Raw genomic sequence first — 27,284 nt, 5'->3', positions numbered from 1 at the left:
AAATTTTAGAGAGACTTCACCAAATATCATGCACAGACTTGAACAAATGTGTAAATCTGTATGTAACTTTAAAGGCTATTTAAAATGCTCTATTTCAATGCTCAAAAACTCTTGCAATTTATCTCAAAAATCAATCTCAAAAATCAAATTAAGGCTACGTGTAGCAGCTTTAAATATGGCTGAAAATGAGCCTAAGACATGTTTTAAAAGGCCACGAGCCTATATGTATGCTGGGTAAAATTGTCGATTGGCCGTTAGGGAGAATGGTGACTGCAGAAACAGTCTGACAAACATGTACACAACAGGAGAATAGAAATAAACACCCATGTGTTTGCAGATCACTGGCCAATGCACTGGGAACCAGAGACGTCCTGCAGTTAAGCAGATGGATAAGGCGCAAGGAGAAACTTGAACTGAAAAAGCTAAGCCACCTTCTCAGAGTCCCATTTCTGAAGCATTTCCATCCTTCATTTGTTTACAGACGAAACCATCTACATGCAAACTTCAGATGCCATTTTTTCCACCTACACTATTTCATACCTCCGTCAGCTCAACACCAGGGCCCCACACCCAGTTACAGAAAAAAGAAAAGCAGTGATTTGTTCGACACAACCACTTTACAAAGCCGCGACCAAATGTTATTCCCTTGCAGACAGCAACACCACATTACTTAGTCATCTGAACATTCTGCCAAATTCCAACATATTACACCAAGTTAGTCTGAGGGCACTTTTAACTCACCTAGTTTCAGCATTTCCCGCCCCCGTCCTCGGTCAGAAGGACGGCTTCACGGCGTCTTGGTAGTCACAAAGACCAGAGGAACATACACGGCCACTCTGTTGATAGGGATTCTATGGTAACTGTATTGCCTTCAGGAAGAGTCAGCCTTCCCCCGAGAATAATTCCAAAGAATTTATACCATTCTTTAAAAAAAAAAAAAAAAAAAAATCCACCATACGTTTACCAAACAAACGCACAGAAGACACTGGTCAACAGCAGTCACTTTAAAAGCTGTCTTGCTTGTTATTCTGGGAGCTGGGTTTCGTCACCTGTAGTGGAATGCATTATGGAGCCTTTAATTGTGAATCCGGAGAGGTCCCCACATCCACAATGGGAAGGGACTGGTTGCTGCCTGCACTGGCTGCCCATAAACTGTGTCTACACAGAAACCCAGGGATTACCTGTGATAGGCGAACAGGAGATAATTTCAAAATCAAGCAGAAACAGGAAGTCTAACGTTTCAACATGCTAGAAAAGAAGAGCCAATACTTAGAAAGAAAAAAAAAAGGCAGCAGTTAGATGCCTGGGGGGAAAAGAAAAATGACACAAAAGAAAAAAACCAGTTCATTCCTACCTGGCTGGTATAAACATGAATGTCTATTAATAGTAACTGCTGCTTAGACATATTCTTGTTCTAGGTAGAAGTGGAGAACAGAGTTTGGACAATGTTGTGACTTAAAACCATTAGTCTTCTGCTTTTGAAAAAATAGAAGGTCTTTATTTTTGTTTAAGATTTTTTTTTAGTTTATTTATTCATTTTGAGGCAGGGAAGAGGCAGAGATAGAGGGGGGGAATCTCAATCAGGCTCTGCATTGTCTGTGTGGGCTGGATGCAGGGCTCAAGCTCATGGAACCGTGAGATCATGACCTGAGCCAAAATCAAGAGTCAGATGCTTAACCGACTGAGCCACCCAGGTGCCCCCAAAAGAATATAAGGTCATTATAAAGAATGTGTGGGTGACTGTATCCAGGCACACACAAGACACACGTGGACATATATAAAGATACATGCATCTATATTATCTAATAGTCTCTTTAGAAGCTTATTGATTTCCCTGTACATTTGATAATCACTACTACCCACAAATTGTTCCCTTATCTATCCCCACTGAGCAAGATTCTACCAGTCCTGCAAGGCCCAATTCCAAGTGGACTGCCTCAATGAAGACTTTGAGCATCCCAACCAACATGCGTGATCTCATCCTCTTCCCCCTTTTTTTAATGCTTATTTATTTTTGAGAGAGAGAGAGAGAGAGAGAGAGAGAGAGAGAGAGAGAGCGAGCAGGGAAGGGGCAGAGAGAGAGGGAGACACAGAATCCGAAGCGGGATCCAGGCTCTGAGCTGTCAGCACAGAGCCAGAAGTAGGGCTCAAACTCAAAAACCGTGAGATCATGACCTGAGCCGAAATCGGAGGCTTAACTGACTGAGCCACCCAGGAGCCCCTCAGCCTCTCCCTTTAACCCCCATGGCACCTCAGTTCAACTTCCTTGGTAACACATTCCGGGTACCTATCACAGGTTGTCTGTGAATTACCTTTAGGGGCATACCTGTCTTATTCCCAACTACACGGTAGGTTTCTTTCTTTCTTTCTTTCTTTCTTTCTTTCTTTCTTTCTTTCTTTCTCTTGCTTTCTAAGTTAATTTATTTGGAGAGAGAGAGAGGAAAGAGAGAGAGAGAGAGGGTGCACACAAGCACATGTATGATTGTGGGAGGGGCAGAGAGACAGAGAGAATCCCAAGCAGGCTCCACACGGTCAGCGTAGACCCCAATGCGGGGCTCCATCTCACAAACCTGTGAGATCGTGACCTGAGCTAAGATCAAGAGTCAGTCACTTAACTAACTGAGTCACCCAGGTGCCCCATACACGGTAGGTTTCTTGATTTTATTTTTATCCTCCATAGCAATAACACTGTCTTGAGCCTACCAGAAACTCGGCAAAAAGGAAGCCAAGTGGAATGCAATGGACAAATATACTGGAGTCTGCTAGGCCTGGTTCACAGTCCAGCTATGCCACTTCCTGGGTGTTTCTTGTTTTGTTTTGTTTAATGTTTATTTTTGAGAGAGAGAGACAGAGTGAGAATGAGAGAGGGGCAGAGAGAGAGGGAGACAGAGAATCCGAAGCAGGCTCCAGGCTCTGAGCTGTCTGCACAGAGCCCAATGAGGGGCTCGAACCCACGAACTGCGAGATCATGACCTGCGCCAAAGTCAGAAATTTAACTGACTGAGCCACCCAGATGCCCTGCCACTTTATAGTGGTTTTATAGTATTGCAAGTTACTTCACCTCTCTGAGCGATTTTATTCTCATTCAAATAAGAATAACATCATCTACCTCACAGAATCCCTATCAGGACGTAAAGAGAACCACAGGATGTACAGTGAGGGATTAAATAGCAACGAGCATTATTGTTGACCTGAATTATAAACCAAATGCCTACTACTAATTTGGAGAGGAGCCTGAAAGAGATACCAAATCAATGCCAATTTACAAACACATTATCCATTACTTATTTTCTTTATAGCCTACATTATCATGTGACTACCTCATGATGGTTCGAACTTTACACCTTAGAAACCATCCTTCTTCATTCCTTGTGTTATGTCCCCAAATTCTCACTGGCCCATTAATGCCATGACAACTTCATCAGAGACTAAAGGTCAGAGAAGATACCAAGATACTATTCCTCTCGGAAGCCCAAGATTCTAATCACTAGGGGGGCACCCGGTAGCTCAGATGGTTAAGCATCCGACTCTTGGTTTCAGCTCAAGTCATGATCTCATGGTTTAGGAGTTTGAGACCCACGTGAGGCTCTGCGCTGACAGTGCGGAGCCTGCTTTGGACTCTCTGTCTTCCTCCCTCTCTGCCCCTCCCCTGCTCCCACACTCTCTCTCAAAATAAATAAATAAACATTTTTTAAAAAGATTCTAATCCCTACGACCTTGCAGACACTAACACATTGGCAATTCCAAGCTACACAGTTTTTGTAAAGAGCAGAAATACCACGTCTAAACAGAGGAACTGTTATCTCATGTTTCCTTAAAATACTACCTTGGTGATAGCTGCATGGCTACGTGGCTGCCAAGAACCACTCTGTCCACCACTGCTGGAGAGGAGAAGCAGCACCATGAAGGGGAGAGAAGACTGGAGGAAGAGGCGTACAGAATCACAGTGGCCAACATGGTGGCAGGGCCCTGTCGCACATGCTCCAGGCATAGTCAGGGAGGGCCAATTTCTGCTTTTGAAGAAAGCTCTCCAGCAATGGAGAATAAAATCAACACATCGGGATGGGTAACAAACTAGATGGGGGGGGGGGCATATCCTTAAGACATCCCTCCCTCTTCTCGCCCTTGAGACCAGAATGCCTCGATCTTATAGGCTCGGATCCATCCAAAGTTTGCTGCTTCAAGAAGTCCCAGCATCTGTAGTTAAAATATTCAGCTCAGTTCCTTCATTTGGGAAGAAAGAGCCACAGAACTAAAGATCAGGAAGATTCATGGAACAAAACAGCTTTATGTAAAAGAATATCAAACCTGCTTGGGATTCTCGGTCTCCCTCTCAGTCTCTGCCCCTCCCCGACTTGCGCTCTCTCCTCTCTCTCAAAATAAATAAACAAACTTACAGAAAAAAAAAAAAGCTTTAAGGGACGCCTGTGTGCCTTCGTTGGTTGAGTATGCGACTGTGGGTTTCAGCTTAGGTCGTGATCTCACAGTTCATGGGATCGAGCCCCACATGAACTCTGTGCTGACAGGTGTGGAGACTGGGATTCTTTCTCCCTCCCTCTCTCCACCCTCCCCCACTTACACTATCTCTCTCTCTCTCTCTCTCTCTCAAAATAAATAAATAAACTTAAAAAAAAAAAAGCTGTAAGGGGCGCCTTGTGGCTTAGTTGGTTATGCATCCGGCTCTTGGTTTCAGCTCAAGTCATGATCTCGGGGTTTTATGAGTTTGAGCCCCATGTCAAGCTCTGTGCTGACAGTGCAGAACCTACTTGGGATTCTTTCCTTCTCTCTCTCTCTGTCTTCTCCCACTGGTTCTCTCTCTCTCTCTCTCTAAATAAATAAATAAATGAACTTAAAAAACCAATATCTAACTCTTTTCAGTTGCCTTTGTAGCTATGAATACAGCTCTTGTATGCTTTCTTAGGACTTGCAAATTAAGCCACTCAAGGTCGATTCAAGGACCAACAACTGTGGTGGTGTCCCAAAGCCGGAGCATCACTAATTCAGAGAGGAACCTGAAAGACATACCAAAAGAGATACCTGCTCTGAGTCAGGGAAGGGAGAGCACACAGCCCTGGAAACCCTGCCTGGGGGCCCAGGGACTGAGCAATCTGTCCAAATCCAGCTTTGCTAGGGAATGCACATGGACATCTTTTCTGGTGAGCACAGCTCTGCAGCTGAAGCAAGCTTCTCAGCACCCCAACGCCTGCAGTCACCCGCTCCTGGCACCGCTGATGACAGAAGCGCTCTGGAGTTTCACCGTGATCCTAAATAAGTCGTCGTTAGGCAAGTCTGGGTCCATCTATGAGATCTGCAGCCACATGACAGTGGCAGGTAGAAAACCAGATTCTCTTCTTGGGTATGCATGTGCTCTGTGCTATCTAGGCATCTCAGAGCAAGGCATTATCACTGAAATCATTTCACTGTCCCCACACCCAGGGAAAGTGGGTGGCAATCCCAATTTCCAAAGAGACTGGTAGAGCTTAAGAGGTTAAGTAGCACAGTCAACAGGACGTCGCAAGCCCTGCCCTCCCAGAACAATCTCCGGAGCACACACCGTCTCTGGCCCAGTTTCATCGACTGCTCATGACATACCCCCGCGAACAAGATTGCCTTACAGTCACCCACATCCTTATCAGCAGCACATTCATCACCAGAGCATTCGTGAAATTGGTGCCTGCATGAAAAAGATACCTGCATTTGTTTCCTTCATCCGATTTTACAGCCTGAGAGACAGAACTGGAAATGTCTACAAAACACCTTGACCTTCATTCTCTGGCCTTTCCAAGATGCTCCCTAGTTCCTGGGATATGCTACCATGGCTGCCACGAAGAATGATGACCCTGTCCCCGCCTTAGGTCCTCTCCAGACCTCCTCTCCTCTGCCTCCTCCAGCCACCTCAACTCTTTCAGCAGCCTCCCTAAAGCCACGGCCCCAAATAATTTGACTTGCTTCTCTTTGACCCTCCTCTCCTCTTCAAGGAGGAAGCAGTCATGGGCAAAGCAGGGCTGAGAGGGAGTTATTCTAGAAGAGTGAGTGCCCGAGCTTGGGAAGGTACTCCAGAAGCATTGCACAGACGCTGTCGCAGAGATGGCAGGCGGTCGGACTCACCCTCTCTCACCAAGGGAGGTTTGCACCGGCAGAGAAGCCCGTGGTTTGTGCCTAGACAAGGCTGCGAAAATCTCGCCGGTGTCCGGCACCCTCTCGATGCCAGCGAGTGTGTGTGATGTCTTCCCTATGTTCACCCGGTCCTCACCAAAACCTCAGGAGGTGGGCACCCTGCTGTCCAGGTCACAGGTGAGGACAGGGAGTTCCCTAAATGTAACATGCCTGCTCAGGGCAGTGCCAGCCTGTGAACCCAGGGATGTCCTGAGCCAAATCTGTTGGCTTTTTTCTCCTAATATCGTACCACGGAAAGCATAAATAGGTCAGTGTCTAGAAAATAAAAAGAACACCTGCTAACCCACCTTTCAAAGCCAGGAAAGCGGTAAGTGAAACAGGGTGAGTTGGAGCTGTGGTGGGGGAAGGGGCAGCGCTGGCATCAGAACAGGACTGGGAAGGAGATTTCTCAGATCTGTTATGAGGTCTGCTGCCGTTCACAGCCTTCCCCAGAAAAGAGCTGCACAAAAAATAAGTTGCGGGGTGTGGGGGGGGGAGGGTGTCTGGGTGGCTCAGTGGGTCAAGCATCCGACTTCAACTCAGGTCCTGATCTCATGGTTCATGAGTTCAAGCCCTGCCTCGGTCTCTGTGCTGATGGCTCAGAGCTTGGAGCCTGCTTCGGATTCTGTGTCGCCCTCTATCTCCGCCCATTCCCCACTTGCACTCTGTCTCTCTCTGTCTCAAAAATAAACAAACATTTTTAAAACAATTTTTAAAAAAAGTGTGGGAAGGCAGACCTTTCTATCAGATCGTACGTAGTTTCTATGGTTTAAGTATAAATTTTATAAAATGCTACTCAGAGCCCCCACCCCTGCCAAAAAAAACAAAAAGAAAAAAACCACCACTTTTATTTCTTAAAATTCACACAACTTCAGGGATGGCAAGACCTCTGATATCATCTAACCTTTCTTCACAAGCAAAGAAAATGAAGCAGCCTGGTGTACCTGGGTGGCTCAGTCGGTTAAGCATCCAACTTCAGCTCAGGTCATGATCTCAATGTTCGTGAGTTCTAGTCCCATGTCGGGCTCTGTGTTGACAGCTCAGAGCCCGGAGCCTGCTTCAGATTGTGTCTCCCTCTCTCTCTGCCCCTCCCCCACTCATGCTCTGTCTCTCTGTCTCTCCGTCTCTCTCTCTCAAAAATAAGTAAACATTAAAAAAAAATGAAGCAGACTGAGGAAGCTGAAAGCCGTGCCCCAAATCACACCGCTAGGCTGGTTAGCTGTGCAGCTGTGGTGAGAACGGGATCCTAGGACTTCAGAATGAGCATTTATGTCTGTCTTCCTCAGACACAAAGCCCTATTCGCACCGGCACCACCCATGAAAACACTAAGATCAGCATTTACAAGGCAAAAAACACTGAGCGTCTGCTGCAGTAAATATGCTGGCACTTGAATGCAGCTTCCTTTCTGTTGAAATGCATATAAACGGAGTCCTGACACTTTATAGCATTCTTCCACTGCAAACCCGCATGTAAAACTGAGCAGGATCCCTAGTGATAAAATACTAAACTAATGAAACTTTCCATTTGCCAAGGAAAAACCCTCCAATTGCCGAGTCAATTTCTCTATAAATTTCTAGTATTTCTAGTTAATAGGCAACATCTGATATTTCCCGAGCTGAATTCCTCAACATTCCTCCACTGCCAAACCCAATTATTTTCCTTTCGGTTTTAACCTCTCTGGGTTCCAACACTACCATGTTTGTGGTCACTGCTGATTCCGCTCTCAGCTTGATGGTCACTCATTCACCAAGTCCTGCTGCCTTCCCAACATGCTTTGGCTGTTTTCATCTCATTTTCATTGGGATGCTGTTAAACCCCTGCGTTAAAGGGGACACAAGGCGGTTCCTTCCTTCCTTCCTTCCTTCCTTCCTTCCTTCCTTCCTTCCTTCCTTCCTTCTAATGTTAATGTATTTATTTTGAGAGAGAGTAAGTAGAAGAGGGGCAGGGAGAGGGAGACAGAGAATCCCAAGCAGGCTCCATGCTGTCAGCACAGAGCCCCATGAGGGACTCGAACTCATGAACCATGAGATCATGATCTGAGCCAAAATCAAGAGTCAGATGCTTAACCGACTGAGCCACCCAGGCGCCCCAAGGTGGTTTCTTGAAAAGACAACTTTCCGGGGGATGCCAGCACGCAGTTCCACTCGCCCTTCTTCCTTCAGAGAGAGAGCTTGGTCATTATGTAGTTTTTATCCCTGTGGCTATTTTCAAACCTAAAAGACTGACATTCAAAAACTTTTCAATTTAGAGAATAATCCGAAACTACAGCCACATACTGAGTAAAATTTCCCAGATATTCCCCTTCAGGAGAAACACACATGGGGTTTGCCTGTTTGCAGGGAAAGGGTGCCGTGTCACCCACTTCAGGGTGACATATGTCCCCAGAGTGCCTGTGCACATGCAGCCAACACACAGCCACCTGTCCTCCGTACCATCTTCCTCAGCCTCACAACTGAACACGTTTACCCAACGGCAAGCTGACACCACTCCTTCCACGTGTGACTTGGAGTGGACACGGTCAGCAAACCACCTCTAATCCCCTGGGGAGAGGCTGGAGCCCCATTTCCCCTTCCCATTGGGCTGTCAGATGAGAAGGGGGCCATGGGAGCCCAAGACCCCTATCCTGTGATATATTTCTGGCCCCCCTGCTCTATGTTCTCATCACCCGAGGTTCTTCAGGGCAAAGGAGGGCACATGAGCGGGTTCAATCTACACAGTGCTCACTGGTCCAGCAGAGGGGTGGACCCAAACTAGATTCGTATGCTTCCTCGCTCCATAACAGCTTTCTCTTGTGGGGCTCTGTATCTCACCTACCCACTGGTCATGCAGACTCAGCGTCACTGCAGACCCCTCGCTCTCCTTACCCTCCCCCAAATCTTCCTGTCCGCCCTCCCCAACTGCCCCTCTGGCCTTCCCTGTCCCCCAGGTGTCATCCTCTGGCCTGAACTTCCTTCTCCTTCCACTTAGTCACCCTCCCAGGATATCTTCCCCAAGTGTGGCTCTGTCACCTTAACACCACCACCTGTGCCAAGAAGTGCATTTAAAAGGTGCTTCCACATCGTCACTTACCATGTCGCCCTCTGGGGGGCCACGTGCAGTGCTTCCCTGCTGCTCATGGGTCAGAGTCCACACTGGCATGTCAAGGTTTCAGGTGGCCCCGAATCTTGGCCGCAGAGTACTTCCCATGGTCCTCCCACTGGGCCTCCGCTCACCCCCATGCCCCGGCCCCTTGGGTCCTTTCCACCATCATCAATTACAGAGCCCAAGGCTCAGCTCACATGGGGCCTGGGTGATGCTCGGAGCCAGTGGTCAGCTCTCACTTCTGTCTCCCTATGCCACTTGGAAGTTTCGTACAGCATTCAGCACATTTTGCTCCAAGGAATAGCCCCTGCTCTGCACATTTCCTTATGCACACTACACTGCACATTCTTGGACGTCAGGGAGACTTCTCCATTCATTCAACAGAATCAACCCGCGTTTATCCAGTACCTACTGCATGCGAGGTACGGACTTAGATGCTGGGAACACGGTGGGGAGGAGAATACATGAGGAAGCCTGAGCTACAGAACTGACTTTCAATGGTGGGGAGAAGAGATGGCAGCCAACAAAACACACAAATAATTAAAGGACAAGATGGTGGGGCGTCTGGTGGCTCAGTTGGTTCAGCATACGACTCTAGATTTCTGCTCAGGTCATGATCTCGGACTTGGTGAACTCTAGCTCCGCATCAGGCTCTGTGCTGATAGCATGGAGCCTCTTTGGGATTCTCTCTATCCCCTCTCTCTCTCTCTGCCACTACCTTGCTCATGCTTGTTCTCTGTCTCTCAAAATAAGTAAGTAAATAAATAAATCTTAAAAAAATAACCATAGTCCATGCCTGGATGGCTGGACAACGGAATGAAAAAAAGAAAAAAGAAGCGGCGGCGGCGGGGGGGGGGCGAGGTTGCATCTGGGTGACTCAGTTGGTTAAGCATCTAACTTCGGCTCAGGTCATGATCTCACAGTTCGTGGATTCGAGCCCCACATCGGGCTTTGTGCTGACAGCTGGGAGTCTGCAACCTGCTTCAGATTCTGTGTCTCCTTCTCCCTCTGCCCTTCCCCCACTCACGCTCTGTCTCTCTCTGTCTCAAAAATAAAAACCAAAAAAAAAAAAAGGACAGATGGTGAGCAGTGGCAGACTGGAAACAAACGGGGTGTGATGGAGACCACCCTGGCAGAGGTGGCCTCAGAGGACAATGCCAAGAGCCAGAGGAAAAGCAGGCTAGGCAGTGGGAAGAGCAGGTACTCCAGCCAAAACAGGACAATGTCAGCATGCTTCGGGGGGAAAGGAGCAGAAAGGGGGCCAGTGTGGCCACATGAGGGAAGCATGGGGGAGATGGGTGTGGGGAACAGATGGGAGTCAAGCATGGGCCAGCACAGACAGTGCCATACAGGACATGGTGAGAAGTTTATATTATACGGTGGGAATATAAAGCAGGTCAAATTGTCTGGAAGGCAAAGTGGCAATAAAGATCAAAACCTGAAAACTCCACACGCCCTTTGAGCCACTTCCAAGAATACCTCCAATGAAACAGGGACAAGTGTGGGCAGCTGTAGTACGAGGGAGTTGTGTGGGGTTCTAATAATGCCAGAGCCTGGAAACAGCCCCGCTGTCCAAACGGAGGATCGGCTGAAGTGAATTACGGCACGTCCGTACAATGGCATGTAATACAGTCTTTCAAAAGGATCGTGTCAAGTAATTAATAAGATGGGAACTCTTCACAAAGGCTACAAAGCAATATATAAAAGAAATTTTATTAAGTACCATATAATTTTTGTAGAGAAAAACTAGAGGCATACAGGAAAAGCCTGGAGTGATATTCACCAACTTTTTTTCTGGGTGGTGAAATTAAGGAGTATCTTTTTTTTCTCCCTTCCCCCTCGCTCCCATTTTTCATTTTTTGAGTCAAATTGTAGTTGATAGATATATGACACAAGCATGTGAAACTTTTGCAATAAAGATTTTAAAAAGTTTTTTGTAGGGGTGCCAGGTGGACCAATCAGTTAGTGGCTGACTTCGGCTCAGGTCATGATCTCGTGGTTTGTGAGTTCGAGCCCCACGTCAGGCTCTGTGCTGATGGCTCAGAGCCTGGAGCCTTTTTCAGATTCTGTGTCTTCCTCTCTCTCTGCCCCTCCCCTGCTTGCACTCTGTCTGTCTGTCTGTCTCTCTCCTCTCAAAAATAGATAAACATTAAAAAAATTTAAAAAAAAAAAGCTTTTTGTTTTTAAAACCTGTGAGTGATAAGAAGGTAGAGCAGGGTGGATATCCTAGGAGATCACAAAAATAAACAGAGGTTGCTGATCCAAAGACGGGTCAGGGCAATCTTCTGTCTTAGGGAATCTTCAAAGCAAAACAGAAAACAAACCAGAAAAACTCCCTAGAACTTAGGGCAGGAAGTGTGTCATTCTCTTCTGGCTTACCCTCTGACTCAGCACTGACGGTTGATCCCTCCAATCCTCATCCTGAAGAGGTTACAGATAAGAGTTGTTGGTTTGTTTTTTGTTTTTTTTTAAGTGTATTTGTTTTGAGAGAGAGAGAAAAACATGTGAGTGGGGGAGGGGCAAAGAGATGGGGAGGAAGAGAGAGAATCCCAATCAGGCTCATACCGTCGGCACAGAGCCCAAAGCCAAGCTCGAACCCACGAACCATGAGATCAAGACCTTAGCCAAAATTGGATGCTTAACTACCTGAGCCATCCAGGTGCCCCCAGGTAGGAGTTTGAAGAGGACGGAGGGGGGAAACCTCATCCGGTAAGTAGCTCCCAGCCCTGCAGGGGAAGTCTGAAATACAGACCAGGGTCTTCTAAGGAAAAAACCCTTCCTCGTTCTCCTTTAGATTCTTGACAACGGAGACCGAAAGTCCTATGTATATCACTACAAGTTAAACATGATTAAGTTCTTGTCAATTCCTTTTAAATAAGATCAACTTAAGATAAGACCAAGGCACACTGTGTTCTAGCCTCCTTCCCAGACAGATTTAAAAAATTCAATAAACAGTTCAGACAAGTCACAGCAAGTCGAAGGTATTTGGAGACTGGCTTACGCACGCTCACGTTGAAAAAGTTCACCACAGAGGCGCATGCCGTGGCCAGTCTGCCTCCCTGCTTGCCACTGGGTCATGAGGGTGGTTTGCTTTCTCTGCCCTGTTTGGCAGCCTCCTAAGCACAGCACTCAATGGCCATTCAAAGAGCACAGATGATTTGCTAGAAGATGCCCACAAACTTCTCTTAGTTCCGTGTTTTTTTTTTTTTTTTTTTTTTAAATAACCCCCTGGAAACTACAGAGCTGAGGGGAAACACATACCCAGGACTACTGAACAAAATAGAAAAAATTTGTTTATGTTTATTTTGAGAGACAGGGCGAGAGAGTGAGCAGGGGAGGGGCAGAGTGAGAGAGAGAGAGAGAGAGAGAGAGAGAGAGAGAGAGAGAACCCCAAGCAGGCTCTGTACTGTCAGCACAGGGTCTGATGCAGGGCTTGAACACCCATGAACCATGAGATCATGACCTGAGTTGAAGTTGGATGCTTAACCGATTGAGCCACCCAGGTGCCTCAAAACAGAAATTTTTGACTCTGGAAACCTTTCAGTTTTTAAGGCAAGGCAAATCAGAACTGGGGGACAAGGACAATTATAATCCAGGGCTATCACCTTCCCACATTTACTCAACAAATATCTATTGAGGTCTTACTGTGCCCCATGGTGGCCCTGAGGATTCATGATACACAAGGGGCCAGAGGAGGTTCTGTGTGTGTGCCGGGGTGATGGGATGGGGGTGTGGAAGGAGGGAAGCAGATACTTCCAAGAAATTCCAACAGGTATAGCACCATTGAGAACAGGTTATTAAGGATCCTTCCTATGAGCGCTGTTTAAAAGTTTAGACTCTGTCAAAATTCCAATAAGGCATCTTAGTCAGGAGATGACACAATCAGATGGATATTTTATAAAGACCAATGTCAGCTCAGGAGGCCAGACTGCCCTAGGGGTAGGAGTGGGGGTGGGGCACACCGTCTGTCCTTGAAGTCATCTAGGTAAGAGGTGATGGTGGTAGCCTAGTCGTGGTTGGTGGCAGGAAACAGTGAGAAGCAGTATACAGATTCTATGGCTATGTGTATGTATATATATATATTTTAAGTTAATGAGACAGAGAGTACCAGAGGGACAGAGAGAGAAGAAGAAAGAATCCCTAGCAGGCTCTGCACCATCATCACAGAGCCCAACATGGGGCTCGAACTCACAATCCATGAGATGATGAGCTGAAATCAAGAATCGGATGCTCAACCAACTGAGCCACCCAGGCATTCCTACAGCTACTTAACATTGGCAATATTGATCATATTGGCAATGGATGGGACATAGTGGGGAGATAGGGGAAGATTCTTTGCAGGTTTCGGGATAGTCAGCTGGATAATCTACTGGAGGAAACTGGGAGAGAAGGTCAGTTCACCTCATTTCACACTGAAATTGAGTTGTCTGTGAGACAGTTGTGCTGTGGAGCATTCTACAGCTGCACATACAGGTCTAGAACCTAGACAAGAGATTGGGCTTGAAATATAAATTTGGAAGTCACTGCCATTTAGGGGATCTGAAGGCCCAGGAATGGGTAGGATGGCCGAGGAAGAGAGTAGAGTCAGAATAGCAGAACAGCCAGACCAAGCCCTAACATATCAATATTTAAGGGACAAAGAAGAGGCAGGGGACTTCAAAGGAGATGAAAGGGAACAGAGAGAAGCTAGAAGATAATCAGGAGAGTAGATCATCAAAGAAAAGTCTGTATGTAGAAAACAGGAGCGGTAGGGACTTGACTGAACAGACGAGAAGAGACAGAAGGGTGTCCATCCACCTATCACTAAAATGCTCCATTTCTTCCCATCCTTCTCTATTTTTGGAGTTCTCTGTGAGCAGACAGGGACCCACACAAGAGGGAGCAGAAGAGAGTACATTCTGAGATAAACTTAGCAGTGGATTCTGGCTACAGCCAGCATGGTCCTGCTCACAGGTGAGAAAAGGCGTCAGGAGCCACAGGAGTGACAAGACACAAGGTTCCAAGACCAGGCCTCAAGGAGTGGCACTCTGTTTTTCAGAGTATGTTGGCCATCTATTAGGTACGGGCATGGTTTACGGTGCTGGGATAGAGCAGTGCAAAAAGTTCCACTGAAACAGCTAGAAACACAGCATGTCAAACAGAGATAAATGAGAAGAAAGGACAGAGGGAGGCGAAAGGGGAGCATTCTGGATGGGCCTTATCCCGGGGCAACATCTGAGCAGAAGCCTGAGAGGAGAGTGGGAGACAGCCAAGGAACAAGTGCAGGGGGTAGGGAGCAAGGACCCCCCAGGCAGAGGGAGGGGGGGTGCAAAGGCTCTGAGGTAGACACAGGCTTGGAAAGTGTGAGGAACAGCAAGGAGGCAGTGTGGCCTGACAGGACTGAGGGAGGCGGGAGTGTTGAGAGATGAGGTTGGGGAGTTGGGTGGGGCCATGTCAAGGGAGCCTTGTGGCTCATGGTGAGGAGTGCAGACTTTTTGACTGTGATGGGAACACATAGGAGGGTGGGGAGCAGGGAAATCACACAGGCTGCTGGGTTTTTTTTTTTTTTAATGTTTGTTTATTTAGAGGCAGAGAATCTTATTGATTGATTGATTGATTGATTGATTGGCAGAGAATCCTAGGCAGGCTCTGTACTGTCAGCACAGAGCCCCACTCAGGGCTCAAAACCATGACCTGTGAGAGCCTGACCTGAGCCGAAATCCAGAGTCAGACGCTTAACCAACCGGGCCACCCAGGCACCCCAACAGTCTGCTGGGTTTTATAAGGTCTTTCTGACTACATGGGGCGAAGTGGCCGAGGCAGGCAGGCAAAAGCACAAGGGGAGTGATGGTAGCAGAAGAAGTAGGTAGAGGTGGGAGATACATATGTGGAAGGAAAATGGACAGGACTTGCTATTGGATTAGCTGGGTAGCCCCGAGGGAAGGAAGGAACTCAAGAGGTCACCTGGGCTTTTAGCCTGAGCACTGTGTACCCAATGTGTTGACTGAGAAGGGCAATCAAAGGGGACGAGAAGGTTGGGATGCAAAAGGGGGCAGGTGAAATCAAGGTGCCCATCCCTAGAGGAAGGGCAAAGCAGACAACAGAATAATCGAATAACCTGGCACTTGGGAGAGATGTATTACACATATTAATTTGGGAGTCATTACCTGGATTTGGTATCGATTCCATGGGACCTGATAACATCACCTGGGTTCTTAATGCTGGCCACACATTAGTGCAGTCAGGTCACAAAGCATAGAAACAAAACATTTTACCAACTGATGTTCATGGCCCTCCCTGGGGATTCTAAATTAATTTGAGTTCTCAGGGCCCACCCACTCGCACATTTTCAGCAGCCCAAGCCAGGTTAAGAAACACTGCCCAGAGAGTGTGGAGAAGAGTCAAGGATGGAGCTGTGGAGCTCCACCACAGAATGTAGAGAACTTCCAAAGACAGGTTACTGAGGTAGGTGGAAAAGTGGAAGTCGAGAAGGCATTTTAAGAAGAGGGAGGGGTGGATGATGCAGAATAGTGCAGAGGCTCAGGAAGTTGAGGATGGAGATGCAGCCACGGGATTGGTTTACAGAGGAAGTCTCTGGTGACCTTAACAGAAATGATTTTGGAGAGCGAAGGGCTGAGGAGGGGCACCAAGAAGGGTAGACTGTAGGCAGAGACAACTCTTTTGGGAGTTCCACCAGAGCGGAGAGCAGAGAAGCTGGACTGGAGCTGGCAGGCTACTTTGGCTTGAGGAATTTTGTTTCTCATTCGCACCTTATGGCAGTTGATAAAAAATGAAGATGCTCCCACATGGAGAAAGAAGCTGATGCTGTAGAAGAGGGGGTATAATTGCAAAAGGATTTCCAGAAGATGGGAGAGAAAAAAACCACTGGGCACCCTGAACTCTTGAATCTGAAATTTCCCTTCAGAGGCTGGTGTCTTCACTGTTTACTTTTCAGGGGATATAATATGTCCTAAAAAATCACAGAGTGGCTGGACTGGAAAGGAACCTAAAGATCATCTGGTCCAATCCTCATTCCCAGGTCCACTGCTCAAATTCCTATGTTCTGTCCCATTCATGGTCTTTCTGACATCCTCCTTTGGAAGGGAATTCGTATACCTGACCCACTTCATTGTTCCATCCACCCCTAGCATCCACTAAGCCATAGTTCATGAACTCTTTGCACATTCCCTGAAATGAGCCAGAATCTGTTTTCCCATATTCCAATCTATTGGCTCTAGTCATGTGCCTTCTAGTTATGGTTATGTGTCTTTCAAACATTCTGAACTATGAACTCTTGCCCCACCCTGTGAATCCCATATTCCCAAACCAGTTATTTTTTGCATGTATGGACAAACAGCTTCCCATTCTAAAAAATATGTAGACAGGGTTTACCAATCCACTTAGTTGGTCTCCATTACGATAAAGGTATAGACAAACATATTGCAATAAAAGTTATACCAATATATATACGAATAATCCGCAACAGCCATGACTGTCCAAGAAACCAAAATTTGTACTTCAAGATTTGGGCTACATCTGCTCAGTCCTTAAGCACTAATTTGATTCTCATCTTAACCACCTGACCCCAATTCCAGAGAACAATACCCCCCCCAACACAGACAAACACACACACACCCCACATATACACACTCACTCAGACCCTGAGGTAGGAAAATATTTGACCAATTATTATTAAGCATACCTGTTATGAAGCAAAAACTTCGTATTGGTTCTCATGACAGTTAATTGAATGTTAGGAAAAAAATCTCTACACTGTAAACATGGATTAATTTCCTGAATACTTCATACAACAAAAACTTCAAAGGCAGAGGAAAAACTTGAATGTTTACACATGCAAAGAGAACTTTTTAAAATGCAATCATAGGGCGCCTGGGTGGCGCAGTCGGTTAAGCGTCCGACTTCAGCCAGGTCACGATCTCGCGGTCCGTGAGTTCGAGCCCCACGTCAGGCTCTGGGCTGATGGCTCGGAGCCTGGAGCCTGTTTCCGATTCTGTGTCTCCCTCTCTCTCTGCCCCTCCCCCGTTCATGCTCTGTCTCTCTCTGTCCCAAAAATAAATAAAAAACGTTGAAAAAAAAAATTAAAAAAAATAAATAAATAAAATGCAATTATAAATTAAGTCAAAAGCACAGCTATAAAAGCCAGGCCTGGCTTAGGGAATCATCGCTAAAACTCAGTGAAGAAACAGGATACATTATTCCAACACTGACATTTCGAATATTCACGCCAAATATCACATGAACTGTTACTCTTCTAGTCTTAATTTAAAACATTCCAACCAATAGGTGTAAGGGACACAGCACACCAGAGTATTGGCTTAGTGCCCCAAGTTACATTAAACTAGGCTAAACAATTTTTATAGTTGTTATAGTAATTAATGCAAAATGCACACAATAGGGCTTGAAATGTTTATTGAATGAATGAATGGATTATATTGAAGTCACAGTTAATGCAATAGGAAAAGAAAAAAAAACAGGAGAACACTGAAAAACGATTATAGTCATAACCCCAGATTCATACACATGAAATGATTTCTAGAAAAAAAGTTTGATGTAGTTAACAAAGAGCATTAAAGGTACCACTTGAAATCTCCTTAAAGGAACAACAACAAAAAACAATTAGCTGTCAACCACTTGCATAATAGGATCAGTGAATTCGGAGCAACTTCAAGAGCCGATAACTATGTACTTTTGTCAGTTTTGGGGAACACAGGTTTGAGTATATTTAATATGTCATATTTATACTCCTTATTAAAATTTGCTGCCTCAACTAAACACTTTAAAACTTCACAAGTGTGTACACACACACACATACACAACATTTTATTTGTGGCAAAGATCCTTAGTGTGTCACACTCAGGAAACCTGGATTTGTCCAGAGTGAGATAGAGTTCATGAGATTAATTATACAATATAATAAATATAGGTTAAAGTTAACCTGCCATGAAAGTATTCCTGAATGTCTCAAAATCAAAGAAAACTGCACTGGGCTCAATTTAAAAATGTTTTTCCTGGGAATGCAAACTGGTGCAGCCATTCTGGAAAATAGTATGGAGGTCCCTCAAAAAATTAAAACTGAAACTACCCTATGGCCCAGCAATTGCACTACTAGGTATTTATCCAAGGGATACAGGTATGCTGTTTCAAAGGGGCACATGAACCCCAACGTTTATAGCAGCACTATCGGCAATAGCCAAAGAATGGAAAGAGCCCAAATGTCCATCGATGGATGAAGGGGTAAAGAAGATGTGGTATATATATAGAATGGAGTATTACTTGGCAATCAAAAAGAAGGAAATCTTGCCATTTGCAACTACATGGATGGAACTGGAGGGTATTATGCTAAGCAACATAAGTCAGTCAGAGGAAGATAAATATCATATGACTAAGATACAAAACAGATGCACATAAGAGAAGGGAAGCAAAAATAATACAAAAACTGGGAGGGGGACAAAACAGAAGAGACTCTTAAATATGGAGAACAAACAGAGGGTTGCTGGAGGGGTTGTGGGAAGGGGGACGGGCTAAATGGGTAAGGGGCGCTAAGGAATCTACTCCTGAAATCATTGTTGCACTATATGCTAACTAACTTGGATGGAAATTTAAAAAATAAATTAGAAAAAAAGAGAAATGAAAAAAAAAAAAAATGCCTTTCCTAGCCTCTCAGCCAAGTGAAAGGCAAGAAAAACCAAAGAACTCTTCCAGCACATCAGATCAGTTTTATAGACCATGTATAACCACTTTCAAATGGTTCACTCCCTCACTTTAGAAAATCATTATATTATATTATAAAAGAAGCATTTTATAAGCGTATTTTAAAATTGTTTATTTTGGCTAATTTTTATGGGTTTAATTTTCTTAATTTTGGTCTTCTTCCAAGCCATTCAAGTACAACCGACGTAGGGAACCACTGGAAGAGATCCTGCCCCAAAAATCGGAACCAGCAGCTGCACCAGCTACAAGGACAAGCCAGGACCACATCATTGGACCACGATGACAGCAGACAGGAGACACTCAAGGGGGAGGGGCATTTACTAAGCCAGATTCTTCTCTTCATCTTGCTGGAAGGCCAACAATGTAAACTTCTACATACTATTATTTCCTCACAATGGGCATATACATTGCTCTGGCATGTCCTGTTTTTTTTATATAAATGTATTATTTTCTTTTTTTAAAAAAAGTTTATTTATTTTGAGAAAGAGAGAGAAAGCGGGGGAGGGGTGGACAGAGAGGGAGACAGACCATCCCACGCAGGCTCTGGTGCAGTCAGTGCAGAGCCCAATGCATGGCTCGAACCCAGGAACCATGAGAGCATGACCTGAGCCAAAATCAAGAGTCAGAGGCTTAATCGACTGGGCCACCGAGGCACCCTGTGGTGTGTCTTATTTTTTAAAGTCTGATTATTCTAGAACATTGTGTCTCAACCTCAGTTCTACTGACATTTTGAGCCAGACAATTATTTGTTGCAGTGGAGCCGTCTGTGCCTTGTAGGACGCATCCTGGCTTCTACCCGCTAGATACTAGTAACATACCCCTCCCCTCGTTGTGACGACCAAAAATATCTCCTGATATTGCCAAATGCGGAGGGGGAAGGACACACTGCCCCTGGTCAAAAGAGCCACGGCTCTAAAGTACTGGTTCTTAGTTACACACTAGGAGCAGAGAGGAATCTTCAAAAACAGTGTTGGCGCAACACAAAACTACATTACAGCCCCCCCAGATTAGAGTAGTCCGTATCTTGGTATCAGGGTCGACCTGATTACAGTACACAGAAAAAAGCAGAGGAAACAGGAAGAGGTTAACTGTAGTTCTGATCTGCAAACTTCGTCTCCCTTTTGATCGGACAGGAACTAGAGCATAAAGATTCATCTGAATCCCCACGCTGCCTCTTCTAACACTCCACGGTTGTGGGGGCCTTCGAAAGCAAGGTCCAGAGATGGACAACACACAACTATTTCCTCACAGGGTGACCATGCCGGCGGTCCAGGGAGGGCAACTTTGGAACCCTCAGCTCTTGAAGGAGCGTCACTAAACCAGCCTCGGAGAAATGCCGAGTTCATTACAAACAATACACAAACGAACAATCTGTGGGCTGGGGAAGACACCCAGAGGGCTCACATGGGAACTAACTCAAGCCCTTCCTGGGAAGGGTAGTGGCTTCATCCTCACAGCAGATGACATCACCAGGGACCCACCTGGAGCTGACAGCAACACCTGACTCCTGTACAAAAGCTCCATGGCCATGAACATGGGAATTCTCTCTCCCACCCCGTTAGACCTCAACATCCTCTGCCAGCCTCCTCAGTCTGTTCAGTGACACTGGGCCCGGTTCCAGTGTTTGCAAAGAATGGCATGTCAGTGCCTCTGAGGGTACTTCCCCCCGTGCCAGTCTGGCTATGGCTTCCCCATCGACCATGTGCCAGCCTACTCGTGCTAACAGACTGACTGCTGTTTCTTTCATTAGGGGGGAAAAAAAAGTAGACACATACATGCAAACATATATGACAGGGGTTCTCTCCCAGTTCAGGAGCGGTAATAATCAGCCAATGTTATTGAGGGGCTGATGATGCACACAGTATTTTGCTAAGAGCCATACGTGTGTTATGTCACGGACTGCTGCTAGCACCGTGAAGGAGATGCTATAACTGTCCCCATTTGATAGACAAGGTTACTGAGATGTAGACAGTTTAAGAAATTCACCCAAGGCAGAACCAGGACCCATTTGTTTTCCCACTAGATTGTAAGTTCCCAAAGGCACGGACTACTTCTATGGGCACAGCTATTACTAAATGGTTGCTATCAAACAGACCCTGTCCTATTTGCTCCTATTTTCTCCAAAGAGAATCCAAATCAGTTACTGAACTCCACCAACTGGGAATGTTTCAAGCTCTCATTGATTTGGGTTAGAAATGCTAGGTTAGGAGGGGGGCGCCTGGGTGGCTCAGTTGATTAAGCATCCGACTTCGACTCAGGTCCTGATCTTGCGGTCTGTGAGTTCAAGTCCTGCATGGGGCTCTGTGCTGACAACTCATAGCCTGGAGTCTGCTTCAGATTGTGTGTGTGTGTCTCTCTCTCTGCCCCTTCCCCACTCACACTCTATCTGTCTCTCCCTCTCTCTCAAGAATAAACATTAAAAAATTAAAAAAAAGAAATGCTAGGTTAGGAGAAAAGTTCCCAAGCATAGAGAATATGCATGATTATCCAGTGTTTGTCCCAGACTCCATCAACGACACACAGGGCACTGTGTATGTCTCTGTTCTTGCCTTAAGTCGACCCAGAGTTCAGCTTTGTCTCCTCATACTTTACTGATTCGTCTTTCAAGGGTCTCCCAAATGCCCTATTTTCCTTGCCAGGACTCTCATTTCTCATCTTGGGTCAGCAAGTGCCTCTGAGCTGGCTCACATCGCTGCAATCCACCTTGCACCCAGATGTCAAATCTTCTTTCAGTGCCCCTGTCCAAGCTGTCCCTCTTCTGCTCAACAATCTACAACAGTTACCTCTTCCTGATGGCCCCAGCTCTTGTGCACAGCGCTGAAGGCTGAAAGCTACTCTTGCTCAGATCCTAGAGTAACTAGTCAGTGTTCTCCTTACTAGTTCCCACTATAAAACTGCAAAATTCCAGTCTGACCAATGTCCACTATCTCCCACAAACACCCTCTGCTCACAACAACCTCTGTGACCTGGCTCTGAGGGTCCCATGCTCCACATCTGAATCAAGTACCATTGCCTACATTTTCTTTTTTTTTTTTTATGTTTATTTATTTTTGAGACAGAGAGAGACAGAGCATGAACGGGGGATGGTCAGAGAGAGAGGGAGACACAGAATCTGAAACAGGCTCCAGGCTCTGAGCCGTCAGCACAGAGCCCGACGCGGGGCTCGAACTCATGGACTGTGAGATCGTGACCTGAGCCGAAGTCGGACGCTTAACCGACTGAGCCACCCAGGCGCCCCTACATTTTCAATACTTTATTGTGTTCATTTATTCATTTAGCTGCACACCTGTGTGTGTATGTATGTATGCACATATATAAATAATATACATATACATATACATATACATATACATATACATATACATATATACACATATATATAAGTCTAAGGCAAAACTACCCTACTGAGACACTCTGACCTCTGGATCTGGGGGGGCTCTCCTCCCCATAAAAACTTATAAAGCAGTGCCAAGCATTGCTTTAGGTGCCAGAGATAGACCAGTCAGTATAAGACACAAAGCTCCTCGTATGCATGGAATCTTCCTTCTCCAGATTTCCATAGGGCTTTGTATGGCCAAATCGACAATTCCCAAAGATGCCAGGCCCATTACACGTTAATGGGCAAAGGACTTTAGTAAATGCTACAGGCTATGTCCAATACCCTTCTTGACGAATCAAAATGATACATCCTGCAGAATAAAAGCACACTTTACTTGACCTAGCATTTGTCAAGTAAACCTCTGCTGTGTTCACACTAGAGAAAGAGACACAGAGATGAACATCCTATAGAACATATCTGATGCGTAAGCTGGTTTTAACACTAGTTTGTAAGTTCCCAGAGGGCATGGACTACTTCTATGGGCACTAACTCAGTCCACAGCTATTACTGAATAGTTGCTAACAGACAGACCCTGTCCTATTTGCTGGAGATTCATGAGTAAACAAAACAGACATAGGCTCTTCTTACTGACTATGCTATGTTGCCTCTATTCAGCTGTGTGCTAATTGCATTTGAAGAAATTACTCTGTCTACAAGGCAGAACACTAAACTTTGTTCCTTATTTTAATCCCAGATCTAATATATAGATGCGTAGCATACAGTAAGCACTCAAATGTTTCTTCAGTAAATGAATCAGTCCATGCCTTACAATTTAGTACTTAGTTGACAAGTTGAGCTGGGTACAGGATCATGATTCATGTGCTTGAGCCTTGTCTCAAGCAGAGGATAAATGTCTTAACCAGTTTGGTTCGTGTGTAACAACTAAAACCACTCCATCTTCTTTTAATGGTTTTTCTTTTTTTTTTTTTTTTTTAGTGTTTATTTTTTGAGAGAGAGAGAGAGACAGAGCATGAGCAGGGGAGAGGCAGAGAGAGAGGGAGACACAGAATCCGAAGCAGGCTCCAGGCTCTGACCTGTCAGCACAGACCCCAATGCGGGGCTTGAATCCACGAACCATGAGATCATGACCTGAGCCAAAGTCGGATGCTTCACAGACTGAGTCAGCCAGGCGCCCCTAAAACCACTCCATCTTAAGCTGCTTCTTAACATACAATCTCAGAATTTAAGAGAAGCATACACAGGGTTTTTTCCTTCTGTCAGAATTGAATACTATTCTGTCATGTGGAAGTACCACAACTAAGTCAACCTTAGTTAAATTTGGTTTTCTTAAATTTGATTATTATTTAGGCTGTTTCCAATTTTTTCCTATTACATGTATTATTGCAGTGGCTAAGCTCAGAATACATTTGAGCACAACACATTCCTGCATGCTTCCAGTTATTACCAAAGAATTCATTCCTAGTAGGGGAGTCACTGGGGCTTTTGAATTTTGATACTACAGAGGTGCCTGGGTGGCTAAGTCGGTTATGCATCTGACTCTAGAATTCGGCTCATGTCGTGATCTCGTGGTTCTTGAATTTGAGCCCCTGTCAGGCTCCACGCTGGCAGTGTGGAGCCTGCTTGGGATTCTCTCTCTGTCTGGATTCTCTTTCTCTCTCTCTAAGTAAATAAGGAAACCTAAAAAAAATTTGTGGGGGGGGGCGCCTGGGTGGCTCAGTTTGTTAAGTGTCTGACTTTGGATCAGGTCATGATCTTGCGGTTCATGGGTTCAAACCCCACGGTGGGCTCTGTGCTGACAGCTCAGAGCCTGGAGCCTGCTTCGGGTTCTGTGTCTCCCTCTCTCTCTGCTCTTCCCCTGCTCTCTCTCTCTCTCTCTCTCACTCAAAAATAAATAAACATTACTAAAAATTTTTTTCTGATACTACAGTATGGCCAGACTGCTTCCCGCAGAGTTGCCAACTTACAATCTTCTCAGTAGAGTTTGAGATTGACAATGCCTGTTTGCCACTTTCCCTCCAAGCCTGGGCTTTATCAAAGTCTGCCTATCAGATAAGTAAAAAATGATATCCCAAAGCACACAGACCTAGTACTGCTCTGTAGTTACCTAACATTTTCCTTCTGATAAACGTCATGCCTGGGCTCCCATTGAAAATGTTCTAGATAAGAATTCCATTTAAACTGATCCTGGGTTATAATTACAAGGTTATCAGTGATTTTTATTTTCAATAGCCCGTATCATGTTGCTAAATCTATTTTTCACAACAAAAAGAGCCCAGAAAAATAATGCAAAAGAAATTATGCAGAAAAAAAAAAAAAAGAATCACAGATGGAAGGAGTGGTTCTTTATGGACAAATCTGGTGGAAACTGGATAAGAATCCCTGTGCCATGAGGAAGCCAGTTCTGTACTTTATAATCATCCTGGAAAAACAACTGAAGTAAAATTCTGTGGGAATGCAAGCTGGTGAAGCCACTCTGGAAAACAGTATGGAGGTTCCTCAAAAAACTAAAAATAGAACTACCCTACGACCCAGCAATTGCACTACTAGGCATTTATCCACGGGATACAGGTGTGCTGTTGTGAAGGGACACATGCACCCCGATGTTTAGAGCAGCACTATCAACAACAGCCAAAAATATGGAAAGAGCCCAAATGTCCATCGATGGATGACTGGATAAAGAAGATGTGGTGTGTATGTATGTGTGTGTATATACACACACACACACACACATACATACAATGGAGTATTAGTCAGCAATCAAAAAGAAGGAAATCGTGCCATGTGCAACTACGTGGATGGAACCGGAGGGTATGGTTACCATACCCCATAAGGGAAGGGAAACAAAAATAATATGAAAACAGGGAGGGGGACAAAACAGAAGAGACTCATAAATATGGAGAACAAACTGAGAGTTATGGGAGGGGTGGTGGGAGGGGGGATGGGCTAAATGGGTAAGGGGCACTAAGGAATCTACTCCTGAAATCATTGTTGCACTATATGCTAACTAATTTGGATGTAAATTTTTAAAAATTAAAAATTAAAAAAAAAAAAGAAGTAACATTATGTCCAGCCTTAGATGGACCACAGGTCCATTATTCCTCTGCTTAATACCTGAACTCCATAAGCCAGAGCTTTGTACCTCTTTCCTGAGTGAATACGCACAAGGTGCCTTCATGAACACTGCGTACTAACTGTACTTCGATTGTGCTAATCATCTTATTTTCCTATCCCATCCAATGGATAGAAAAGGTTTCATTCATTTGGTTCTTAATATTCATTTTAACCTTTCAAAGTTCATGTCATTTCCCCCTTTTGTTCACTTTAAAATGAACACCAAACAAAGCCAGGAATGTTGAAGCTTTTGGAGTACAGTATAAAACCTTGGTTTGCGAGTGTAAGTCATTCCGGAAACATGCTTGTAATACAAAGTGCTTGTATATCAAAGCGAACTTTCCCATAAGAAATAATGGAAACTCAAATGATTCATTCCATAACCCCAAAATATTCAGATAAAATGATTACAATACTGGGGCACCTGGATGGCTCAGTTGGTTAAGTGTCTGACTCTTGAGTTCAGCTCAGGTCATGATCTCACAGTCGTGAGATTGAGCCTCACATTGGGCTCTGTGCAAACAGCCCACAGCCTGCTTGGAATTCTCTCTCTCTCTGTCTGTGCCCGTCACCGCACCCCCAAAATAAATAAACATTAAAAAATGATTATAATACTGTAATATAATACAAAATGAAGAAAATACAAAATATAAAGTAAAATATACAAACGGACCTGCACTTACTTTTGAAAATCTTTGTGGCTGGTGTGAGGGAGAGAAGAGAGAGGAGGGTTATTATGCAGGACGACTTTCACTATCACTCACAGAATCACTGCTATCTATTGGCTCAATGGAATCTTTTCTTTTCATGCAACTTTAACAAGGAACCTATCCAATGACACTTGCTTTTGCCTCTTTTGGAGAATTTTGCAGAAATGTGACATTGCATTGATGATCACCCACCATGGAGCAGTGAGAGACAGAGAGAGAAGAACCACTTGTTCAGTTGTGATCATGTGACGTTCAGTGTGATGTACTACTTGTATTGCAAGACATGGCTCGTTTAACAAGTTAAAATTTATTAGAAATGTTTGCTTGTCTTGCGGAACACTCCCAGAATGAGGTACTTGCAATCCAATGTCTTAATGTATAATGTTTTTGTTCAAAAACTCTTAAGCGGATCTTGAAGAATAGAGAAGGAAAAGGTTCAGAGCATTTTCATCAGCCTTAAAGACTGGGCTCTGGCCATGACCAAGTCTGGTTCTCTCTCCTCTCCAAGATTTCTGAGACCTTCCTTTCCTCCACTGTGGACAGGTGCCCTCTAATCCTCCAAATTCAGGCCTTTCCCAGCATCCCCTGCTGGAGTTACTGTCCTGGGGGGGAGGGGTCAACTTCTGAAAGTGAACACAGGGGCCCACCCCCTCCCCCTTGAGCCCTCCCAGGATAACCCCACTCCTTTTCCAGTCTTCCTGCAGTGCCCAAGAGAGACAGTGCCCTCCAGGGACATCCTGGAGGGGGTGTGGCTGTGAAGAGTGACACCTATCTCCACCTGGGCACCTGGGTGACTCAGTCGGTTAAGGGTCCAACTTTGGTTGGTGGGTTTGAGCCCCGCGTCAGGCTCTGTGCTGATAGCTCAGATCATGGAGCCTGCTTCGGATTCTGTGTCTCCCTCTCTCTCTCTGCCCCTGCCCCACTAACACTCTGTTTCTGTCTCTCTCTCAAAAATAAATAAACATAAAAAAAAAAAGAGTGACATCTATTTCCTAATGTCTGCAAAAGCTTCTGAGTCCAGAGAGATACCATCAGCCTCAGTGCAGTTAGTGATTTCTTTGGTTTTGAAAACCATCTCTTTAGAGAAGAAAATCCCTTCCTGCAAAAGTAAAGATGGAAGAAGGGAAAAGAATGGCCAATTGCCAAAATCCACGATGTGCCAGGTGGTTTATTC

The 27,284-nt window shown here is 45.2% G+C and overlaps 1 protein-coding gene across 2 annotated transcripts in view; it reads right to left on the bottom strand.

The window, feature by feature from the left end:
* The window catches only part of TNFAIP8 (TNF alpha induced protein 8), a 131,887-nt gene that overhangs the window by 61,879 nt on the left and 42,724 nt on the right, over nt 1-27,284 (bottom strand). Inside the window, exon 1 of one of the 2 annotated variants that reach the window (XM_007086840.3) lies at nt 742-1,489. The exons of the other annotated variant lie outside the window; for it this stretch is intronic. Coding sequence (XP_007086902.1) covers nt 742-754 — 13 coding nt within the window. The 5' untranslated portion in view covers nt 755-1,489. Of the gene's footprint in view, nt 1-741; nt 1,490-27,284 lie in introns of those variants that run through there. 2 annotated transcript variants of the gene reach the window in all.

The sequence above is a fragment of the Panthera tigris genome, chromosome A1 (genome assembly GCF_018350195.1).
Source record: "Panthera tigris isolate Pti1 chromosome A1, P.tigris_Pti1_mat1.1, whole genome shotgun sequence".
NCBI classification, from domain to species: Eukaryota; Metazoa; Chordata; class Mammalia; order Carnivora; family Felidae; genus Panthera; species Panthera tigris.
The sequence above is the reverse complement of the archived record's forward strand: the minus strand, read 5'-3'. Positions and strand labels throughout refer to the sequence as shown.